General features: G+C 39.1%; 1 protein-coding gene across 2 annotated transcripts in view; it reads right to left on the minus strand.

The window, feature by feature from the left end:
- The window catches only part of TBC1D2B (TBC1 domain family member 2B), a 37,101-nt gene that overhangs the window by 10,103 nt on the left and 2,432 nt on the right, over positions 1–24,566 (minus strand). Inside the window, exons 2-9 of one of the 2 annotated variants that reach the window (XM_040600768.1) lie at positions 19,716–19,869; positions 14,424–14,589; positions 9,244–9,401; positions 8,012–8,238; positions 5,082–5,474; positions 3,609–3,719; positions 2,301–2,494; positions 1,268–1,762 (exon numbers count right to left, since the gene is read on the minus strand). In XM_040600768.1, the coding sequence (XP_040456702.1) occupies positions 1,268–1,762; positions 2,301–2,494; positions 3,609–3,719; positions 5,082–5,474; positions 8,012–8,238; positions 9,244–9,401; positions 14,424–14,589; positions 19,716–19,869 (1,898 nt within the window). The remainder of the gene's footprint in view (positions 1–1,267; positions 1,763–2,300; positions 2,495–3,608; positions 3,720–5,081; positions 5,475–8,011; positions 8,239–9,243; positions 9,402–14,423; positions 14,590–19,715; positions 19,870–24,566) is intronic. The other variant, XM_040600769.1, reaches the window with a different exon arrangement.

Genomic DNA, 24,566 nt, shown 5'->3' on the forward strand with positions numbered 1-24,566 from the left:
ATAACTTCATGTTACTAACAGCTGCTTGAATATGAAAGGTTACCGCCAATATATTTCTTCAGGTAAACTCATTTTATTTCTGTATGCAAGAAGAGTTGTAACAATATGAACTGCTTCCGATGTTACACAGCTTAATAAGGTGATCACACTTTAAAAGCTTAAGAGGACTGAAGCGTGAAATAAATACCCAATTTGCTTTTAGCTTCTGCAAGTATACCCAAATGCAGAATTATTTACAAGAAACCCAAAAATGACCCAGGAAAAAATTATTCTGCACAGAGTTCAAGTTTAGCAAACGCGTTTCTAATACCTTCTAGACACCAGAGACATGCTGCTCCAAGATTGCAACAGCTGTGCTCTTCAGACATGCCTTGTGACATGCCAGTGACAATATTAATACTAAAAATGCATGACTTACCTATAAAACGTCACTACCCCTACTGATGAATGCTCAGAAAAAGGGATACTTATTACTGCATTATTCACTACTTCTACTACTGCTACCACCACCACCTCGCTACCTCTATTACTCACTGCCTCTATTCTACTACTACTTCTGTGCAGTTTCAAATAATAAACCTGCTCTAGTCCAAAGTCTTTTACCCTATTCTAGTACATAAATCAGTGCTCAAATTGACATCTCTGGTATTATATTATAGCGATGAGGGGAGGGTGTTAAACTAATACACCTGCTATCAAATAGCACCTTCCCTTACTACAGATCTCAAAAGTACCAAAACTATTTCAGCAAACACCAATGGCAATGACTTCAATTTTTTCTTAGCATTGTAACACGAGAATTAGCCTTAAATTTATTACTGCAATTCTGATTGAAGACATCCTAATGGAAATGCTCAAATTTGTGGCCTTAACAGTACAAAAAGCTTTCAACCATTTGTTTCTGCTTGTTTAAAAAAAAAAAAGCAAAAAACCTAACAAATTCTTGTGCACAAAAGCAAAAAGATCCCCTACAATTGACAAGAAGACAATATAAAACAACATTTAAGTACCCCATTTCTTATGTGAGTTAATTACAGTTCCAGTTCTTTTGCCAATATGATTTTACAGGTTTCGTGATCCAGGTCTTCTGTTTATTTATTGTTTATAAAAAAAGTCATAGTTATTTATTTCTTAAAACATTATAAATTTTAACATACAACCTATAAGGCAAATTGCTGCCCAAAGCATGTTGCTATACATGTGATTTGAAAGGCTCATTATGCATGTTTTACTGCATCGTTGTAACTCAAGATTTGCAAAATCATACCTGTTGAGACCTTGGCAATATCCTATATCAGGATTTCTCCACGAAAATGCCAGCAGCACATTTCGTAGCTTCTGGATCCCTTCAGATGTTGGGGAGGAATAATGTTTGTTGTTTGGCAAAGTTCTCAAGAGGTCCAACTCAATTTGTTTAGATGCAGGATTTTGTTTTTCCAGAGCATTCTGAAGCAAGGTTTGGAAGTACCCAGGAACAGTGCTTTCCTTTAATTTTTTAACATGGACATTGACACACCATTTCCACATCTTGGAACGATGTTCATGTGGAATTCCAGATCGAATAAGATTCTTCAGTTCTACACTACGCATCATCTCTCTATTCATTGTGCTTGCGAGATAATTTTCCCATTTCACTCCTGTGGAGATCTCTCGATTTTCACTGAGGGAAAGCGATCTCAGGTCCAAAGCTCGTGATTTTGCTACTAGTTTCTCCTCATCGTCATCCTCTGGGACTGTCTGAAAACCATATATATCATATTCACTGAAATGGAGGAGGGGGGAGGAAGAGAAAAGGCTTTTAAAAATGTGTTCAGTAGCCCTGAAACTCTTAAGTTCCCATCCTAAAGTTACTTCAAATATCCCTCAAGACACTCACCATAGTTTAAGTTTTAACGTGTTTAAATAATAATTGTTTTCTAAAGTATATCCTTTATTTAATAGTTATTTTTATAATCCCATATACAAAAGACTTCATCCCCATATTCCAATGGACACTACTACTCAGATTCAGCTATCTGTGTAAGAACATGGTCAAGTTCAAACAAACCCATCTCTTCAGCAGCTCGCCTTCAGCAGCTATATGGGAACATCCGAGTCCAAGTTCTATACTGTGTCTCAAATAAAGCAATAAAAGTATTTATACAGCCAAAAGGATTTCATGGTGATACTGTTATTCATTAAGGGAAATTAATAGAAACCCCAAATCCTGCAACTATATGCCTGCTGTCTTGTTTTCCAGTGTTAGAACTGGGTCCACTAACCAAGATATACATACATTTATTTTAATAGGACCAAATTACCTGACCAGGTGTGGTTTGAAAAATGCTTGTTCTGGTTGTTCATTCGTTTCTGCTTTCAAGGCATCTTCCAGTAACTGTGTGATGACCTCACGAGCAGGACTCTGCTCCTCAGAACAAACAGGAGTTTTCATTTCTTGAAGCAAGATCAAATATTTACTTTCTATCTGACAGAGTTTGGCTTCCAAGCTAGTATACTGCAGAAAACAATATATAATATTATAAGTCCTCAGAAACTTACTTTGTACCACACTTTTAAAATCTGGCTTCATATTATTCTATTAGCTTACGTCACTTAGAAACCTGTAAGTCAAGAACAATCAGCTTTACTTCCCCATTTTTGTAGCACCATAAGACACAAAGCAACTCTTATGTGTGGAAAACAAAAGTTATATATGCATTATATTACACTACTGTAAAATTCTGTATACAATGTACTCGGGAAAGACACCACAGACACTTGTGGCTTTTTACATAAAGTCTTTTAAGGCAGAAGAACAGACCAGAGATTTTCTACTACACGTATTTTTACATGTGGAAAATCTGAGCAAGCTTTCATTATTACATTGTACAAAGTACAACTCGACCATTTTGTGCTTTTAAAGTAACAGCTTTAGTCTACACATGTTTAAACAGAAAGAAATTAAATGGCATTTTAAAGACAAGTCAGGTAATAGCATGTAGGAATTGTACACATGCATCCCCATGCCAAAAACACAGCATTTAGCCCTGGGCTGCTGTGTGCATCATTTCCAAGAAAATAAAAGCAAACCTTACCGAACCATAGCAACAGGTATCTTGCCTTAGCTATGGATGTGTGCATTTTTCCTAGCCCCAGGCAAGGGAAATTATTTACCTGCAACTTTTCTACACTCAAATTCATCTGTATGGAAACACATTTCCAAAGTTACCATAACACAATCATCTATCATGTCCAGGAGAAAGCTCTACTTAGTAACATATCAAATCTTTACACATCCTGTCTTTTGTATACTTCAACGAAATTATTACAGCCTTGATTCTGAGGAAACTATGTTTCAGAAATATACATGCCTGTGTTCATAAGCTACGAAAAAGTTCCAATGGTTAATGATATTTTAAAGTCAACTACTTCTTCCAAGAACCCATTCCAAAAGATTACCTAGTCTAAGGACTAGATTTAGGGGAGATATTTTTTAAATTATTACATTTAATACATTTAAGTTATTCCATTTCCATTCCACAGTTATGTTCCCTGCGTAGCTATACAACTGAATTTTTGAAAACTGCTTTAGACATCGCCAAAACAAGAACATGCTGTGTTAGTCTGACCTTTGCCTGCCATTCTCTCTCTCTTGCTTCTGCATTTCTTCGTAGAGCAGAAAGTTCCAAAATCTCCTTATTTAAAAATTTATTCTGGGTCTTATAACCCTGAAGATTGTCCTGTTGATAAAAAAAGCAAACTGGATTTTTAATTAAAAAAATCTTACAGACAGCAAATGCCTACCAGAGAAAGTATACCTTCAAATACAGAACAAGCAACTACGACTAGGACTTAGCATAAAACATACCAGGATCAAGTAAAAATATTTTTAGCCTTCACAAGTCAAACACACATGCCAAACACGAGCACAGACGCCCTGCACCCCCAGCAGAAGCAGCGGGCTGCCCTTGCTGCCAGGAGGCAGGCGCAGCCAGGATGCGCCGGGGAGAGCACCAGCACCATGGGGCTCCCACACAAACACCTCGCAGAACCCATCGCGTGCTGTGCAGCAGCCAGAACGCTTCACATGCCAGGCAAGGAGGGGGGCAAACGCCAGGCCTCAGGTGATGTACAGCTTTGATGGCTGCCTCCACACAAACCCATAAACCCCCAGGGACAAGCTGCCTCGCCTAACCCGCGGCCCCAGGCTGGCAGCGTTGCCTCCGAAAGCTGAGGCTGTGGGAGAGGGGCACGCCGGTGCCCTCCCAGCGCTCACAGTACCCCCACGCTCCACAGCACCTACGGGCTTCAGCCTGCTTTCTGCCAAGACCATCATTTCTAGTTTCAATTCTATTTTCTAAAGCTTTGCGGGCTCACATATAGGAAACAAAATTAATGAATGCTTATACATATTTTAAGTGACTTCCTTTTATTCCAAATCCCTTGGAATGTTAAATCCATTTGGAATACAACATTTATCCAAAGGCAAGAAAGCATGTTTAGAGATAAGTGGGTAACTTCATTAACTCTTTAACTTACAAACTTCTTAAGTCTTCAAAGTCTTACAAACTTCTGAGACATTGACTGAAGTAGTTTAGAGGGGAAAAAAAGCACATTGATAACATCTGGAGTAGCACTAGTAAGAGAGGTGCTTATATTCCTTTTTTTTTTTTCTCCTCAGAGCTTCCCTTTGCTATTCCACAAGCTCTTTCCTCACTTTCAATATTAAAAAAAAAATCTAAACCCAAGAAATAAGCTTTCTAGTTGTTTTCCTCCATGTCTGTATTTTCCTCTTACCCTTACTTTTTCCTGTTCCTTTGACTACTCCTCACATCACTCCTCCTCCACACCAATGATTAAATTACTGAAAGTACTGGACATTGTACTACAGATGTACAGACCAGCTCAAAGCATAAAAGTTCTGTTTAGATTACCACATAACAAAGTTGGAAGTGTAGATTCCAAGCAGAGAAAGCCTCAGTTGATGAGTATCTTGGAGAACTGCTGTAGTGACCTCCTCAAACAGTATAGCAGACTAGAAAGTAGTTTTTATAGGGAGTAGAGATTCCCCTATCCATCAAGACAAGAGACACTGCTCTTACTTTTAGTCTGTCCAGTTCCTGTAGTTCCTTATTAGTACAGGTGGCCATGGAAGAATTTACTGCTCCGCTTTGAGAGGACGTATTGTCCTCACATTCGCTGAGTTGGCGAGACAGTTTCATGATCACTTCATCTTTAGCTTGAATAGTTTCCATCAGCATACCCAGCCGCTCATTGAGTTCTCCAACTTTACATTTCAGATTCTTTACTTCCTGCTGCAGACTGTCTTTTTCCAGATTTAACTTTTCAAGCTGGTTGTTGAGACCCAAAATCTGGTCATCTTTTTGGTGCAACAGCTCTAATTTGTCTTTGGGAACCCCTTCACAAAGGCGGCTTGCAAAATATTTATCATATTGGGAAGATCGGACCGTTTGCTGCAGAAGTCGCACAAGTTCCTGAGAATTTTAAAAAAAGTTTTATAACTTAGAATAGTAACTTTTACAACATCAAGCAAAAGACAACTTTGGAATGGGTTTTGCGCCTGAATCATCACTTACAGAAGACTTCATGGTGGTGTTTTAAGGAAAAAAAAAAAAGAAACACGACAATTTCTAGCAGGTTAACACCTTACATGACTGGCCTATACAGATGACTTACATGTCTTTCCCTGAGCCAAGAATCCTGCCTAGAAAGGCTACAACAAGTTTGGGCAGAGTAGTTGACAGCTGTGGCCCAGAAGTTATTTGAAAGCTAAAAAAGGCTTACTTGTAAGAAGATAAATATAAAGAGGGCTTAAGCCCAAAAAATTAACAGGTGAACACTACAGCGTGGAAAAGGGAAAGAAAACTAATTGCTCTCTTCCCTAACAAATGCAGAGAAAATAAAAGGAAAAAAAAAAAGTACATGCTGCTTTGCTGAAAAGGAAGTCTTTGGAAGGCTGTTTAGAAAATCTTGCCACAGAATCAGCCAAGTAATTAACTGGCTTGCCACAAGGGAGAAAAGGGGTTTCTGTGGTCTTTGCAAAAGAAGACAGCATTGAAGGCTCTGAACTAGAACTTTATTTTGAAAACACATTCATCTAACAATTCCACCATTCTCATCTTCTATTCCCTCACACTAAAGGACAAGTACTTTTGCTCACAGGATTGCATAGATCCTGGACAACTACAACATTTACTCGCTTCCATGAAAGCTGCATGTGTTTTGCTTGGGGAATCAGAGGTACACACGCCTAAGAACAGCTGATTTTTAAGGGAGCTACACTGTACGTAAAACCCTACTTGATTCCTTGCTGAAACGAGATTCTACTACGACCTTGGAGAAGCAAAGGCTTTACATGCAAATAAGTCAAAGTGAAATTTAAAAGAAAAGAAATACTGGAAGAGTTTGCTTTAGCTACTACCAAAAGCTCTCTGAAAGCTAAACTACAGAGAAAAAAATCCCACCCCACTAAAAAAAGAACATATACCCCCCAAAAAAGCTCAAAAGACAACCACCAAAAAACCCAAACCAAAAAAACAAAAAAGCATATACAGGAAGATATCCAGATCAATAATAAATGATAAGAAAGCACGAGCAGCAGACTGCTCACTTAGAAGTCTCACCAATCCGAATTATTACCTTTGCCAGTTCCCAATTTTAGTTAATGGTTTAACCCTGTGGAAACATGGGAAGGCAAGTTCAACCCTAGTAGCATTCATAATATTTGTTAATGAAGCTGGGATTTAAAAAAAAATAATAATTTTTTTTTAAATAGCTCTCTGACATTAATTAAGGGTACAAGGACAGAAATAGGAATTGTTTTTATGCAATTCCTGAGAACTTTAGTTCAATAATGTATCTGGAAGTTTACAATGACTTGGAAAGTCATAAAGCTACACCCAGAATAAGCCAGAGTCTTCAGAGAGGTCTGGGAAGAAACCCTTGGATCTTGAGGAAAAGGTTTTGCTAAACTAGATTTTCTTCTTCCTTCCTTCGCTGCACTTAAAACATTTTTCAGGTATTATCTTAATGGCACCGGGCTGAACTTTTAACAATTACTGAACAGCTGGATGATTTCATGGCCATAGTTCAGTGACAACTGACCATTTTACTTATCAAAATCAACAAAGCCCAGACTGGTAACATACATGCCAATAACCATTAAGTTATCAGACAATCTGAGACAACAGGGACATGCACAATAGAAGATCCTGCCTGTAAGCAGCAGCTGTGGAGCAGGTTATAATTTCCTATCTACTCCCTAAAAATTAACTAAAGTATAAAAATCTGTCTGGTCACATGGGCTGTCAGGAAAACATCCTACTTGTATGCTGCTGGCATTGATGACAGTTCTAAATCTAGCCCAGTATCAACAGTGATATTATCTTCAGCTGCCTAAGACACCATTTCTCTTCTTATTAAAACAGAAGCAGCTGTGAACAGTGTTGCACTGTATCAGTGAGATTTCTCTCAGAAGCACAAATGTAGTCCCAGGAGAGGTAACACCTAAAATGGGTGTAAATATGGGGCTCAAATTCCTTCTCTGGTTTCCCTTTGATTATCTCACGCAACAGAAAACACAAATAGCAAAAGTAGCAACTCCATATAAAAACTAAAAAATATTTCTTCTTAAATTCAGTAGAAATTCTTTTAGATAAAGCCAAGATACTTAATCTTGTTACGAAGAAGGCACGAACACTCCATGAGGGCAGTACTACGTGCACAGATTCACAGTTAGGTCTACCATTTACAAAACCTGCTTGGTGAGAGAGGGAGCAAGAGAGCTAATAAACTGTGCAAATGAAAGTTTTGTGCAGGGACCTCACCTTCAACAGATGTAAAGCTTGGCCCTGCTTGCTTCAAGACTTTTTGTAAACAAAGGTTCATTTAGCACCATTATTTTATAACCACCAACCAGCTCTTAATGCAGTTAGATGGCCAGAAAGGGTAAACTCACAACCACTGGCCAGATCCATTTGCTTTTGTGCACTTTGCCTGAAGGCTTAATTACCTTTTGGCTCAAAAGATCTTTCTTTAGCTTTTCCAACTCTTCCTGCTGGCTTTGATACTTCAGTTGCAGTTCAGAGACGAGTTTGTTGCCATTACCAGAGTACCACTCGGTTGGAGAAGAGTCACTGCTGTTCCGGTTTTTGCTTGATCCAATCATGTCTTTTAACGGGCGCCTTGTTTTGTGTGGAATGCGGCCAAAATCGAATGGAAAAGCTGAACTAGTCAGTCCTGCATAAAACAATTTCTTCTAGTTCAGTTCACTTAGTAAAAAGACATTCCAAAGCATTCAGATTTCCTTTTAAAAATATGCTCATTAAAATTAGACTTTAAGCAGCATTTAAACAGCCCAATATAAGAGCGGTAAACATGCCGTGTTTTCCAAGTTGCTTCCTTTGGTGGGAAAAGTAAATAGCTCAGTCTCCTTCCCTCCCAGGTAAGATTTAGCTCTTAAATTAATACTTGCGAAATAAGACATAAAAAGAACTTTACAATTCATTACAGAAAATAAAAGGTACCACGCTTAACTATAGCAAAGTAAATTTTGCTTCAAATTATTAACAGCTCAGAGGTGATCAGACCAAAACATCACTGGTATCACAGTATACTGTTCTTAAGAGGCATTCAGAGTAAGGTTTCACCTCCATTTATGTAACCATGGGAGTATTCTTAGAGAGCAGGACTGTTTCTAACACACTGAATCACTTGGATGGCAGCTGAAATGCTCTTAAGAGGCTGTGAAAATCTTCACAACGTTATGCCAGACACCGGTCAAATGTGAGAACCAGTTACAATGCACAGATGACCTATCCCTGCATATGCATCCCAACTTTTTTCCGCAGTTTCAGAAGCAAGCCAATATAACATATATATACACATACTTTAAAGGCAATTCTGCTCCAATGGGCGACACTTAGCTAAGTAATCAGAAGCCTCCACATTTCCCTTCATCCTGTAACTTTGCAACTCAAGTGACAAGACTGGAGATAATTAACATGCTCAGGGAACCTGAAACAGTGGACAACAAGGCTTTGTGCTTATTCTACGGTATCTGAATGGCAGGGGACTCCAAACACATTGCGAGGAATTAAGTCTTTCAAAAGAATGTGCAGAGCTCTGAATGTGGTTTTTGAAGAAAAGATAAGCTTCCACTTATGCCCTGGAGACAGACGTCATACACTACATTACAGTAAAGAAAGTAGGGCACATGCTCCCCTTCCTTCCTCCCACTCCTACCTTTACTTCCTTCTGCCAGGTGTTTCCTCTTTTCTTCCAGGGCCATCGAGTCCTCCAAGTCTTTTGGGGTTGGATCCAGCAATTCCCACTCTTCAGTGGTATAAAATATGCTCTTGCGGTTTTCGTTATTTCCTTTTCTTAAAGAGGACATTGAATTTCTGTGAAAAAGACAACAGGAAAAGTGACTTCTCCATTTCGCATTGTTTTTATGAAGGGGTTTTCAAGACAACCACTGCAAACTAAAACTAAGCTAAAACACAGATAAAACCAATACCAATTAAAAGCTCAAATAAAATAAAGCATATCCTACTAAACAGCACCTACTATCAACAGTGCTGTGTTTCACAAATAGAACTATTTTGCTTTAACAGGATATTAATATCTAGGCGACCACTATGGTCTTTTGTGTCATCTTCTGTTTTATTCTTGTTTTGGCAGTGGGAAAAGGACAAAACAAAACAAAATTAAGATTTGGAATCAGCTATTGTAGCTTAGAATTTTAGAATAACTGCCAAGCATTAAACAGAACAGCATGCAGTCAAAACACATCTATGTTACAGTTTTATATTCTGGATTAACATCAAACTTGGGATCACCCAGGAGACCTGCTGTAGCTGAATCGCTGATGACAGACTCCTTAGCAGTTTTTCTTTCTTAAGGCAGAACGTTGCCAATTATCTGCAGGAACATTTCAGAGGCAACCTCTAAATTCCAGCCAAATAATTCTAGAGAAGAACAGTACGTTTCATGAGCAAAATGAGATTATCCTACCCAGCCTCCCCCGCAACCATCATGCAATCAGAAATGTTTAACTCCACACTTATGTCTGTTGAGTATTAATGTAGCCCAGTACTGTAGTCTTTGTTCAAATAGAGAAGGAGATTCTACATCAAGCCATATGAATCAGTTTAATATTTTAAAGTTGGAGTTATATTTAGTATCTCAGCATTTTCTACGGTCTGCATAAGATGAAGGCCCACAAGGGCGCTTTCACTCCATCAGCCGCATCCTCTCTTCTTACTCCTCAAACCTTAAGCAGAAAGTAAACCGTGTTACACCTTTAAGGCCATGTGATGATCCAACCCAGTCTTTCAGCTTCACAAGAGATTTAACATCTGATCAACGTGAACCCTAGGCTAATCGTTACGCAGTGCAAAATTCCTGTAGTCTGGTGAACTGATATGCAATCATGTACAATTTGAAAATAATCCTTAAGGTTATTAATAAAACCATTCCAACAATCAATTTGCAAACTTGACAAAGATTGAATTACACTACACATTTAATCTTCTTCCAGAAAGAATCACAGTTTTGGTTGGGGGAACACTGAAGCCTCATTTCATTGTTCAGACCTTCCATTCCAATTAAATAGATCGAATTGGTTGACGATTGACAAATTTCCTAAGGCACCCAAAATTATTAAGTGTCACCTGGTATCTCTACAGCTATTCTCTGAATAGTAGCTGAACTCTCACCATGCAACTCCATAACCACCTGTTCTGCTCTTGGTCAACTTGGTATTTAAAGCCCACCTGAACACTACCTTTTAAGGCTTGGAAAAAACCCACATAGAACAGGAAGTCAAATAAACAAATAACTTCTAGAAAAGCTTTTCCAAAACCTGCTGTTAGGTCCATGAATAATTATAGCTGATGCTGAATTTTGTAAAGCTTTTACATAGAATTATTAAGGGCACTGAAGCAGCACCACTTCATTGGTTTCTATCAGACTAAAAGTAGGTAGCTGAATTTAAAAGACAGTATTTATTTTCTTAAGTACAGTGTGACAAGTACAATTGGATAAACGACACAAGACCTGACATTGGATCTAATGATATATTTTGGGTATAAGTCTTATTTTATGATTAGATAATAGGAACTTACTTTAATTGTTTCCAAGTCTATATTCTGCATAAGTAAGAGATACAAGCAGCTGACAGCATAAAGATGAAAAAAATTCCAGCCTAAATGTCTATATACACCACAACTAAGTACTTGAAAATAGATTTTTAAAAGCATGTTTCAACTTTAATTACTTTAAGTACACACGTGGCTTAACTCCAAGACACTCTTCACTTTTCTCCCATTATTATTTCACCACTCCTAGGATGCAAATGCAGTTATTTATAGCAATAGCTTCTCTATCAAACACACCATACATGTGTTCAGGTGGAAGGGCAATGATTAAGGCACCAAGCAGGTTCTTAACAAACACAAGCTGCCAGCAATGTAGAGAAAACTCTGAAGTTTTAAAAAACACCCTGAGCCATCCTCTAAGGCTGGGGTCAAAATTAGTCACAATCCAATGAGATACTGGACAGCGCACACACATTCCCAAGGTGATCAGATCCCACCCCTCCCCTAAATTGCATAGAATTGCTAGAGAATGGAGGAAAATAATCAAACATAACAGTACTGCTCTGTGATACGTTTACTATAATAGAGTTGCTAACATTTTAGTGGGGTTTTTTTTGCAGTCAGCTTTTACAGTCATGCTACTATGTAATTTTACTTTTCCAAGATTAATAATTAGCTTTCACTGTTATGGAAATATTAACAATCTTGTCCTGGTTCCACACATAGATCCAATATAACTAACTAGACCTTCTTGTGATACACGCTCAAAGAATGCTGTTCAGTGCAGTAAGAGATCACTTGTCGCTTCTTGATCGACAAACGAGACTGCATATGTTAAAATACAAGACTTAATGATCACTTAATGCTTTTTCACAGGAGTTCCATTCAGAATGCTCTGAGCATAAACCAAAGCTGCGTAATGAGAAAGGCTGCCATCTGAAGGACCCTTACACTGTTACTGAATAGTTTTGCTTATTAATTTGGCATCATTCATTGCAGGACTAAATGAACAAAAAATATAGGGAGTGGAAGCATGTAATAATTATTATCTTCAATACTTATGCAAAGTCAGTCCAAATTAAGATGATACATGCCCTACCCCTCTCTGGAGCAGCTGACGATAGACATCAGAAGGAAAATTCACTTGTCCCTAACCAAACCTATGCTGAAGAAAATCCACCTTTCTCATAAAAACTGCTACAGACTCAAGTCTCAGAGCAAATTTACCTTACTAGATACAGGAACCTAGGTGCTCTTGACCTGCTAGCTCAAAATGGGCAGGAGTAATGCTAGTCCATAGCTTTTAAGAAATGTCACTGCAAGGCCTATCCTAATGTGAATAAATTTGTCAGAGGTTCTAGTATATTACCACACAGCTAAATAGCTTCTTGACAAGGTTGTCAGGCTCTTACCTCAATGACAGAATATGTGGCCAGAGGTAGTACACAACTGTACACATTACACACACTTCAGATTTTAGCTTCCAGCTCAGTAAATTCTCTGCAAAAGGACTTTTCAAAAGCTCAGAAGAGGATGTTGGAGCACAACAAGCAATTCTGAAAAAGACACCGTTTCCCACTGGTATCAGCTTGCAGGGGGGAATGTCTGCTTTAAAATTTAGTGCACATGGGGGCACTAAAGCACTCCATATAAAAAAAATAAACAAAAACCTAACACAGAATTAAAAAAAATAATCTGTTAGCAGATACAACAAACGTTATTTTCCCAGGAAGGTTTTCAGACAGATGAACCACTGCAGTTGAATATCTTCAGAAAGAGTGGAATGGTGAAGGCTGGCATTCAGCCTGAAAGATTCAGTGTAGAATTTTCTTAAATGTTTATTCCCAGAGATCTGCAAGGACTCCAGGCCATTAGGATGATGGCCTTTCTTGTATGGGCTAACTCCTGAATACCGTGCTACAGTATCTGCTGGCCACTGTCACCAGCAACCCCTCCCTCCAAGCAAAAGTGCTTCCCAACCCACAACTCCACTGTGGCCTTTCTGCTCAGTTACAAAGAAACATTAACACATCAACCCAGCAACACCGAGCAGCTTACCCTGACACTGCACTTGGACCTAGACTTTCCCACAGCGTTATCATCTGCAATTCAGAAAAAAGCTAACAAAAAATCCAGAAAAAAAGTTTAAAAAGCCAGAAACATCATTTCAAGTATACAGGAATTCACCTAACAGAAACTGGTTTATATTATTTTCCTTCTATTATGACCAAATTTTAGTTCTACCAAAGCAAAGTGGCTATGCAAAGTCAAGAAACGATACAAGGCTACAGTTTAAACAGGACATGTAGTAACAGGATTTGTATTTCCCAACCCAGGCATAAACCATCTTTCCTATAACTTAAATGGTCTACAAAGTAGTCTTAAGAAAAAAAAAAAGAACACAACCAAAGAAAACCCCCAAACCAACACCACTTCGAAACCCGTTGGAACTCTGTGTTTAATAGGAAAGCTTTAAAAAGAATCTGTTTAGCTCAGCACTGCTGATGAAAGTGAACAACATTTAACTCGCAGCCCAAGAAGGATGTGGTCAAGTTAACCAAGGCTACAGCTCTGCTTTGTGAATTGCTCTGCAGCAGCACTGTCATATCCCTTGAGTAGAAGCGGAAGATCCATCTATGGAGGCAGACCAAAGTCTAAAAACATTTACAAAGAAACTGTAACATGAGAGCTGAAAATCAGTAGGACTGCTTTCCTTAAAGCAATTAATACTAAGGAGTAAACCCATTAAGAGTGAGGGGATAAGTTGTGGTTTTGCTATTGTTCAGAAGGGGTCTGCCTCATTGTTGTTCAGGAATTCAAAACTACATCAGTTTCAAATCTGTGCCATGTACTTTTATTTTTTTTAAAGAAAAAATGAAGAATGGTTATATTGTTTTGATTTTCATCACTAAAAATATTTCATAAGCACTAAATACTATGACTGCTACAATGCTACCAATTAGCAGCTCCATTACACAATGAGGGATAAAAAGTAATACTAGCTGAGCATAAAACTCCCAGCTCCCTGCTTGGGTTCAGAGGGCAAAGCCACCACCAGAAGTTCTTTACAGGTCTAGAGTCCCCCTTTCAGGTATCAGTAATGCTACACAATGACATTCAGCTATGCCTTTCAAATAAATAATTAGAATTTTTTTAAAAAACAAAGTTACACTTTAAGAGATACAGTCCAGTATATTGATCCACCCCATCACCCTCATTTCTTCTAAAAAGCTCCACCTACACACATCTTTCAGTAGGAAACAGATTCTATTCTGCCAGCTACTATCAATCTCACAATAACTTTCTTCCATGTTCCCAACTTACTTGATTTCGGTACTCCATTGTTTAAGCGAGAAATTGAGGGCACTCGGTTGGACTGGTGCAGGCTGGGAAGCTGCTTGTTCTCCCACCAGGTCTGTAGGAGAAGTCTCCACAGCTAGAATATTTCTAGCTCTCTCTGCTGAAGCATTTTGACTTAGGACGCTCAAATCTATGTTAAAAAACAAAACACACACACAAAAAAACCACACACGCACCAGAGACAAAGAGAGAAAGAAAAATAGGTAAAACTTTCAGTAAGTATAAGAATAGTAGCTATATGAAGTCACATAGTACTAAGACTGCTAGTAACATAGTTAGGGTTTTATTTTAAATTGCAACATAATTTTATTAAATGCTTTTTTCAAAAGAACTTTAAAAATAGCACAGTTTTCCTCAGTGAGCTTTCACTGTAGCCACATACTTCTGATAACAGGCCTTGTGTGACGCTCATGAAGTATTATTTCACGAGTGATTTACAATCAATTAGCCAATACTGATTCATCTAGCCTAAGCAGCTATAAAGCCATATAAATTAAGATAGATGAATAATATTAATCCACAAAACCCCTTTGTAAAACAAGCTCAGGTCTATCAGAACTCCTAATTCAGGAACAGTGTCACAAGAACACCGTGACACAGCTTTCAGGCTGTGCTTCATCCTACAAGTGACGCTGCTGCCGCAAGTCAGTGAGCTTTAACAGGCCTGAGCCAGCGCTGTGCACACCCGGCCCGCGTCCCCGGAGCCAAGAACGTTGGCGCGGGCGCTGCAGGCCCACCGGCGCGGGGGCACCGGCTCAGCCAGGACTTAGCAGCTCTGGTTAAGCTGAACACAGCTGTACCTGAACCCACCAGCCCAACCCCTGCGCACCTCGGCCACGCTGCAGGTCCAGGACAGAGCCATGGGGACGTGCAGCCCCGGCCTGGCACTGCACACATGCCGGCACACTCACAGCCTTTGAACAGCTCCACAGGAACCTGCCAGAAACCCACACTACCCCTCAGCCAGAGCTAGATGTCCAGAGGATCCCAGCTGATCCAACAGAGCTCACCAGCCTCCAACATACCACTGTCCAAGACATGCTGTAGGATCTGTAGTGCGATGTTACCTCAGCGTTCCCTTATCCTGGATAGCTTGCTTTCTCCCTCACCCCTCCTCCAGCAGGCAGAGGGAATAGGAAACACGGAGTACGGAATATACTATGAACAGCAAAAGCACTGTAGAGAAGCCTGAAGTGGTTCATGGGCTTCTACAAACCCTCTGAACAGGCAAGTTAAAAACAAGCTCAAATTTAGTTTTCAGACTCTTCTCCATACCATTCACAAAGTACAGAGTAAATTAAAAAAAATGTTGAGGACACTGATGCTTGATTCAGCAGTTACATTAGAAAGTAACACACTGGATGGGCTTCTGACTTAATTCTCTGCATGAAGGGAAAAATCCTGGGAAATCACAATACCCTGTTTTATCACTGGTGAACCTTCCAGTCATTGTTCTGAGGATCACTTGGCACTAGCAGCCAGACCATCCCTAAGCAAGCTCTACCCCCCAGTTACTCAGCAGCTGGTTACTTTTATTTAGCCCATATTGAAAGTTAGAGGTAAAGACAGAACATTTTGTGATACAGAATATCAAATATAAAAAAAATCATTGATACTACAACTCTCTCAAACCCTTGAAAAATGATATCTGAAACAGAAGTGTATCATGTCATCTTCCAAATACAGGTATAAATTACACTGTCTTGATTTATTTCATGAACAGTGCTGATAGAAACTTCTTCAGTGCCTTATGAGCCCAACTAAATTCCAAATTCTTTTGGACCTTGACTGCTTGAGCAGAACAAAATTCACCTAAGTTAGATAAAACTAACTTTTGATCCTGTTCACTGTCTAATAAAGGGGAAGGATAACAAATAGGTTTCCACAAAAGAAAAACAAACCACAAAACACCAAACCAAAAAATGAACCACCCCAAAAAAAGAACAAACCAATCCCTGTGCCAAACAACACGTGGGCACCTAACCCCAAGTTGGAATACTAACATTCCGCTTTCGTACTTACAGCTTGTTTCCTCTTCTACCCGTATGATTTGACAGGACTACAGAGTCTCTTTATAGTATGGTCCAGGTAAATTAATTGCTCAAGAGCTGAATTTGTAATAAATGCATTTCCTCCAGCAGGCGTGCTTATCAGTCTGGCCGAATTTTCTGACTTCCTGAGGTTGCTCGTTGTACGTGAAACGCCACTTAGACCAGCCAGCTGACTGGTTAGAGGTACGGACTATGCAGCAGATACAGCACAGCAATATAATGTGGTTGCTAATGCAATCACCACAAAAAAATTACCTTGTTTTTCAACTTACTTCAAACCGATCTCATAAATACATCATATACCATTTTTTATTAATGCAAATTAAGAGCTGAGGAATAGCATAACTAAGAACTGAAATCATAAAAACTACATTAACATTCAATCAATTCCAAGAAAAAAAATCCCATATGCTATGAAGAATAAATCATTTATTTGACTTCCACGGTAATAAGGCAGCTTCATGACAAATCTTACAGATTCATTTTTGTAACATCGGCTTTCCCACAACCCACTTGAAAAAGTATCTGAGAGTATTTTTCACTACCTTGAATATTCTTAAAAACTTGTCAAGCCTGATCCAAAAAGCAGTACCTTAGCTTTACCTATATTCCAGTTAGTCCAGATTTCTAAACTGGGGCTGGGGAAACACCACAGGGGGACAGGACAAAACAGGCAAGACTACAGTGAGCAATTTTGGTTCTAGACTGAAGACAGACTACTTGCCCATTTAAAACACTAGTGGTAGCATCTGTACTCAAGCACTAAAGCAAAAGAAACCAATTTCTGTGCTCCAGTATAAAGCACATCATTGAATGTGTATTTACTGGGGGTGGGGTGGGGGGTGTGACACAACAAACCAAACCAAAAACAAGACACATGTTGTAGTCATCAACATGGAATCAGAGCCTTAACAGCCCCCCAACTCTACAGGAAACTTTTGGAGTACTTATTTAAAAATGAAGAAACAATCATCAATCACTCTGGGTCTTCACTCTTTTTCCCCAGAAGAAATCCCAACACTTCAGTTTATGGTAAAGTCATTATCGTGACTTGTCCTCAAAAATAAGATACTCTAGATGCAGTTTCAAGTTATACATAATGCAGTTTAACTGCAGGCTGCCCCTTAAATGGATGGGTCTACTCAGCCCATGCAATTTATCTTGACATTCCTTGCTCTGGGTTTAATAATAATTGAATATTTTTTACAATTTACACAAATTGGTTCAGCTTGCTGATCTGCAAACCCCCCAGTGATTTAAAAGAAAGGAAAATATCCGATCAGTCATCTAAAGTGACTGGATTACAACTGCTAGATGCAAAACAGGAGTGAAGGAACAGTACCTACGCAGACCGCAGTGACAGCGGGTTAATTTTACATTGTTCCTACGCTCTGAGGGAAGCAGCACAAACACGAAAGAACAGAGACTTGGGGCCAAGTTACATATTGCGGCTGGTCTGATCCAACGACCTGCTGCCAAGAGGGCAGTCCTGCCTGCTCCTTTACACTGCCTTCCTGTATGTAGCTGCTCTGCCTCATTATTGCTATGACTTGTTCCCTCCATTCCTTCCATCAGTTCTGGAAGTCACCTGACTGCACAGTAAATATATTCCGCCCATTAATCTAGCCGAAAAAAAAAATTCACCTTCCTTTCTGGCTAACTTTTGACCTCAACGAACTCAACACAGGGTCAGACAAACACCACAAAATGCAAAAAGGTGGACTACGTAGCAGGGAGTGAGAGGCTGAAGGTAGGAAGGCCAATGTTTGAAAGAGCAAAAGCCTGCTGCCCTTTCCAACGCCTGCAAGCCGTTACATCTTTGTACACAGACACATGCATTCTTGCTGCATATAGCTTAACAAGCTGCTAACCAGGCTGTCTGCTGCCAGAAAGGTGGTGCCAAACCACCCCACTTCACGTTACCAACAACTCGCGCGGGCTGATGCTGGTACTCACCTGCCCCTACAGCAAACCACATCAGGAAGCTACCCTGGCCAAAAACCAACCTGGAGAAAAACGTGTTTCCTGCTGGCTGCACTCCCTGCGCTAGTGTAAGGAAGGATGAGATTAGCACCAGTGCTATGTCAAGGGAGAAAGCTGGGCATTTCCTTAATTAGTGACTAGCTGTTAGACTGGGATAGCTGAAACATCAAGCTGAGCCCCTATGAAAACACGTACTCTGAAGCTAGCTGCGGTTGAGCAAGCAGCCGCAAGCAGACTGCTCTCAAATTAAAGCAGTAAACTGGGTTAGAGGACAATACTGCAGCATGGGACCTGAACCAGGGGAGGGGCGAGAAGGGTGGGGAAGACAACAGCTTAACATTTCTAGTTTTACAGTATGAGCAAATTGAAATGAACAAAATATAAAATCTGTTGATGAAATATGTCTGACCTCAAGACTCTGTTTAAACCCAAGAGAGTTTTACTAATGTCTAACTTGGCACAGAACAGGATTTTACTCAGTCTTATTTATGGGTAACAAAAATAAGCAGGCAATCCATTTCTGTAATGATTCAGGAATAAAACAATTCAGAAGTGCTCAACCAGTGTTATTTGCAGAATACAAGGTAATTCTGCAAAAATGCAGAGCAAGTTTGCACGATACAGTGACACATTTTTATAAAACTCTTGATGTCAGTCTAAACTTACATTTTGCTTGACTACAGATTATTATTGAGACTGAATTTCACTTCTGTAGTATCAGTGTAAAATGTCTTCCCATTTTAAAAGACAGGAAATTTTCATCAGTCAGATAGATTCACCACACCATACTTTTTTGGGAACAAAGTGTGGTAATTCAGAATGCAAAAATACACCTGTTCCCATTAAAAACTCCAGTTTACATCTCAGGATACTTAACACAGCAAGCTTTTAAGATACTGCAACTACTGAAAGACAACTATCTAACCTAAACTGTACTTTGCAACTTAATGAAACTTAGTCATAAGACTACTTCATTTTACTTCATTTCTAAAAATCTGTTTTTAAAGAAACCAACAGGTTTCATAAGACATGAAATCACACATAAAATTACACTTACGTTAAATAATCTTAGCATCATTAACATACGCAAAGTTACAGAGTTACTAGATAACAAGTGACAAAAGCTTCCCAAGACTGTTCTCTACCCCAGTGCTATGCTTGTACTGATTAACTGACACTGAACAGAAACATGCATTCTGATTATCTTAATTTTTCAACGTACCAGGGTTGTCTTTGGCAACAAGACCTTTGGAAAAATCACTTGGTGTAGGGGAAGTTCTGCTGTCCCTTTTTGCTGCGTCAAGGTTGTTACAATACTCCCACCTCTTCTGTTGAAGTTCTTGAAGCCAGTATGTCATATCCTGACGAGTTGCAGCCTACAACACAAAGAACCAGAGTGCTGACAAGATCACTGCAAGTCTTTGGTATATGAATACAGTAATTCCAAGTGCAATAAAAAACCCAACCCAGATAATTAGCAAACCAGCAAGGTATCATCACCCCAAACCAGCATGATTCAAAATAACCACCAACGTACTAGGTGCACCTTGTGCAAACATAACATCCCTTACTTTCATGCCAAATCCATTTTCCATTAGAAGTAGTCCCACTTTTTTTTCCTCTGGTTTTATACTCAAACGTAAGAAAATACAGTAATATCATCTTCTAATTTTACAGTGTTATTTAAATATATAACTACAAATCTACATTATGAAAAAAAAGAGTCACACACACTCAGTAAGATTCCCATTTTTTTAACTTGCTTTATTACCAGCAGAAACCAACAAATTAATAAGGCACTGTAATGCCTCCTACATTAATGACTAAATCTACATACTGTTATTCCTCGATGATCCCACGAGCTAACTAACTTCTACAGAAAGGTCATATTTAACACCAAAAAGCCTAACAAGAATATTTAATCTACAAGCCTACAGTTGTTAGCATAAATAGGTCATAAGTGAGCTAGAACTCAAACCCATCTTTAAGCCTCAGTAAGAACCACAGCTGTAAGAGTCATTTCAGTGTGTCAAATGACAACCTACAAGTATCAACAAGAGAGTAAGCGATGGTAACTGGCACTGCAGGTGCTCACTTGGAAAAGTCATTTTTATTCCAATATACACTCTCAGCTGCCACTCTAGAACAAGCAGCTGACACCAGCTGATACTAGCATGTTCACCGTAGTACACCCTATGCTCGGAAACAAGATGTTAACACTTGTTAAGAGACAGCCACCTAAGTCCTTCAGCTTGTAACCACACAGAGCGCTCACCTTTCAGCCAGTTTTCCTCCTGCCTTCTCCCAAACTGCTTAGTGGCATTATCCATGAAAAACCCTCATTACTTGGGCAAATGACTGTGTTTACCCTTTAAAGACTACTTCATTTCAAATAGCTTCCTGTTGCCTTTGTCACCTCGGAAGAGGGTACCTGTCCAGGGTATAGCTGCAGAAGAGTGAAGAGCAGCAAACCACACGGATTTCCTTACAAAGGAAGTACAGTAAGTGCTGCATAAAGCACAAATGGCAAAAATTAGTCTTCAGTTTTGATCTGAGAACACTTCTTGTCTAGTCAAACTAAAGATCCATTTACCACCATATTTTGACCCTGAGAGCAGCTAATTACAAGACAGAGCACAGGCTATGTGGCAAACAAGAACTGATGCTTCCCTGGGTGGTCCCTCTGGCTCAGCAATCTGCCATCTTAGTGTTCAGCAATCACAGAGATAGATTTTTATTTTACAATTTGGCTTTTTGTATCCATATAAAGTTTAACACCCACAACACCTGACGGCAAATGGCTCTGAAGTGCTGTGTAAGGAAGTTAATCATAAAACAGACACAGTTACTCCTGTAGCTGCTGCTCCAGTTCCTCTCAGTACATCATACATGGGAAGACTTAAGACACATAATCAAATAAACATTCATAAGTCAAATCAAGTACTGAAATAAACCAAATAGTGATGCAAGAGGACACTGAAGGCTCACTTTTCTCAGTCGGTAAGAAATGCATGTAAGCAAGATATTTCTTATCTGAAATAGGAATTAGTTTCCTTTAATCTCGATTGCTCACAGGATACTGGAGGAAAACATTTCCTTCATTAAAACAAAAGAAAAAAAAAAACATGGGACAAGAATAATTTAGAAGCGTCAAAGAACTGGACACTGGGGAACATCAATCCACACAGCCATCACTGCTAGTTTAGGGCCACAGCAGCAAGCTGAAATCTACAGCCTCCGGTCACTTGCTGCAAAGAGTAAACATCTCCCCTTTTATTTCTAGCGCAAACATATTTCCTTTGGAGTTTTATCCAGTGCCAAGCCTTCATTTCTGGTAAATCTGAGGGCCTATATTCCCTTCACCTAGACTTGCACACAGGCCTTGTAAAGCTATGTTTTAGTGTGCTCCACCAAAAAACCACCAAGAAGTCAAAGTTTCCACTAACACAGAATGTGACACTTCAGTGGTTGGCTTCACTACCACAACCCAACTAATGAGGCAATTCACCTGGAGTCAATCTAGGTCATACCTGCAATGAACTTCTGCTCATCACTAGTTCAACATAATAAGCCTTTTTCACAATTTGTCCCATTATCCTCTCCTCAATAGTCTTCAGGAAACCATTAATTTTTTTTTATTGGAGTTGCTCCTTGTTGTTTTTAAATTCCCAGTTGCCCTAGTTCTCTGCTGAGCAGCACATATGCATCTTCAGTTTACAACTGATGTCATTGTTACATGTTGATTGGATCATTAGCAGCTATGGTCCTTCAACTAAGACAGGAAAGCAGAGCAGAAGTTTCTCCCTCCCCTATTTTAAGTAGTTTTCCCAATAATTATTTGGTACCCTGCTGTTCCACCCTGCCTGTTACTTTGCCTTCCTTCTTTCACATACACAGTCTTCCTTCTCGTATGGAGTTTCCCACTCCCTCTGAACAGTTTTTGCTGAATGTATATAGCCATCTTCCTTATTTCACAAGTACAAGAGTGTCCTGAGAATCTCTGTTAAGATACTTCTTGATTAAACAAAATTAATCTTTGAAGCTTGTTGTTTAAAATGGACCTTTTTTTAAACCACACACAATTATTTTAGGTCTCTCTTTCCCCCTACTCCTAAACAAAAGGCAAATTTGCAAACATTTTTTAAATTCACTTTACCCATCAAAGGAAGGAACACTTCCCTGCTTGCCCTATTTCTCATGGCTTCTCTGAGTATTTGGCTTCTGCCCACCATGAGACACAGAACATTTAACTAGGTGCAACATTGATCCAATCTCGCAAAAAAAAAAAAAAAATCCTTATTTGTACTAAACTATTGTGTGGCTCTGCAGTAAGAAATAACATTAGCTAGTCATGTTTTAATGGAGGCATTTCTGCAAGAAGAAAAACCACCATGTTAGCTGAACTGGTGAGAGATAAGGAATTATTATTGTAAACTTACAGACAACAGCAGCAACACTATAAGTGAAAAGCCAGAGTCCCGTGTATTTTTTAACATAAGTGATGGAAAATCATTTTAATTTACTTAAAACCATTCCCCTATATTCTCCCACTAAGGATCCTGCAGGAACTGATACACACATGGCAAACAGAAGAATTACTGGGGAGAAAACAACTACCCACTGTCATCCTCTACCTGGACCCGCTAGTGGAACACAGATGCCAATATTAAACAATTTCAGGAAGAGTCCAAACAAATGCAACAAGCAGACCCACCATTCTGAGCTAACTTGTGAACATTCTTATCTCAATCCCCTTCTGAACATGAACAAACTCTCCCTCAAGCTTTTTTGTGAAAGGGAACGTCACCAAAAAGTTTGCATTTCTCAAGATTTACTAATCCTGCTACACTCAAACAGCAAATTTGGAGCCAGATGGCTTTTTTTTTTTTTTGGAGGGCAGCCCAATTTAATTAAAGCATTGCAACCACTAACCAGCAAAGTAAAAAAAAAAAAAAAAAAAAATATAAATCAGCTCCAAAACACCTTTGCTGCTGAGCTACCTTCTAAGCTGAGTCAGGCCCTAATGGTGTTTGGTTCTAAGGCAATACTGCTTGAGCTCGAGCACCCCGTTATTAATCACTGCCACATCCTTAAAGATTATTGACAAATTAGAGTAAAAGCTCCTAAATAATTCTGATTTCAGCAAGTTTGGTGCCCAATACTTTCAAGGATTTGGGCTCCAAAATCCACAGTGTCTGGAATGCTTACCGCTTGGCAATAACCCAGCAAAGTTTTTTTTCTTTAAGAACTCTGTGCAATTTCTACTCCCCTCCCCTCCCAACTCACCACTGTTCACAAAGAAGTTATCCACACAAGTGGCTAGACACACAGTCTACCATCAGTGGCCAGCATTTCTTTGTTTCAAAAGCAAGTGAACTGTGTCAGCACAAGATGTTGCTTTAAAAATAAATGAGATGGGCCCCTGTGTTCATTTACATGTATTCATAATGCTAATGCTTTTCTCCCTTAATGACAGACCTCACTGTGCAAACATTCACTTGTCTGTATTACCAGCATTCCACGTTACAGCAAGTATTTGCAGGATCGGGCCCTTTCCATGAAAATGTTCTCAAACATATTCTATCTGTAATTTTCTCTGCTCCTTTACCTAAAGTGATGGCACCAGTTACATATTTTAGATGGAAAAGCTTTTTACACACAATTAGCTTCTTCTAATGTACTTAACTGTTGAAAATACATAGAAAAGCTATAATCATGCAAGTGTCAGGTTGGTTATCTACGTTTCTAAATTATAAACTTGCCTTATTTGCTGTAAAGGCTACTGTACATTTTCCCTGAAATCATTACCACATTGAGAAAAAAACCTAAGTATATTGTACAGTCCTCAGCTCCCATCAAATGACAAAGACTGAGCAATCCAGATGATGGAATCATTACATGAGCAAAAAACCGAGGCATTATGAAGAAATAATGCATTCCTCAACAGCACCATCATTTCAATCAGAATTCCAGTTGCTTATTTCTTGTTGCTCCTCTCAGCTTATAATACTGAATGGGAAAGACCAGATCACAAGATCTGGAAATTCTGAACAAGCGGCAAATTGAGGAAAAG

This window comes from Falco naumanni, chromosome 7, assembly GCF_017639655.2.
Source record: "Falco naumanni isolate bFalNau1 chromosome 7, bFalNau1.pat, whole genome shotgun sequence".
Lineage (NCBI taxonomy): Eukaryota > Metazoa > Chordata > Aves > Falconiformes > Falconidae > Falco > Falco naumanni.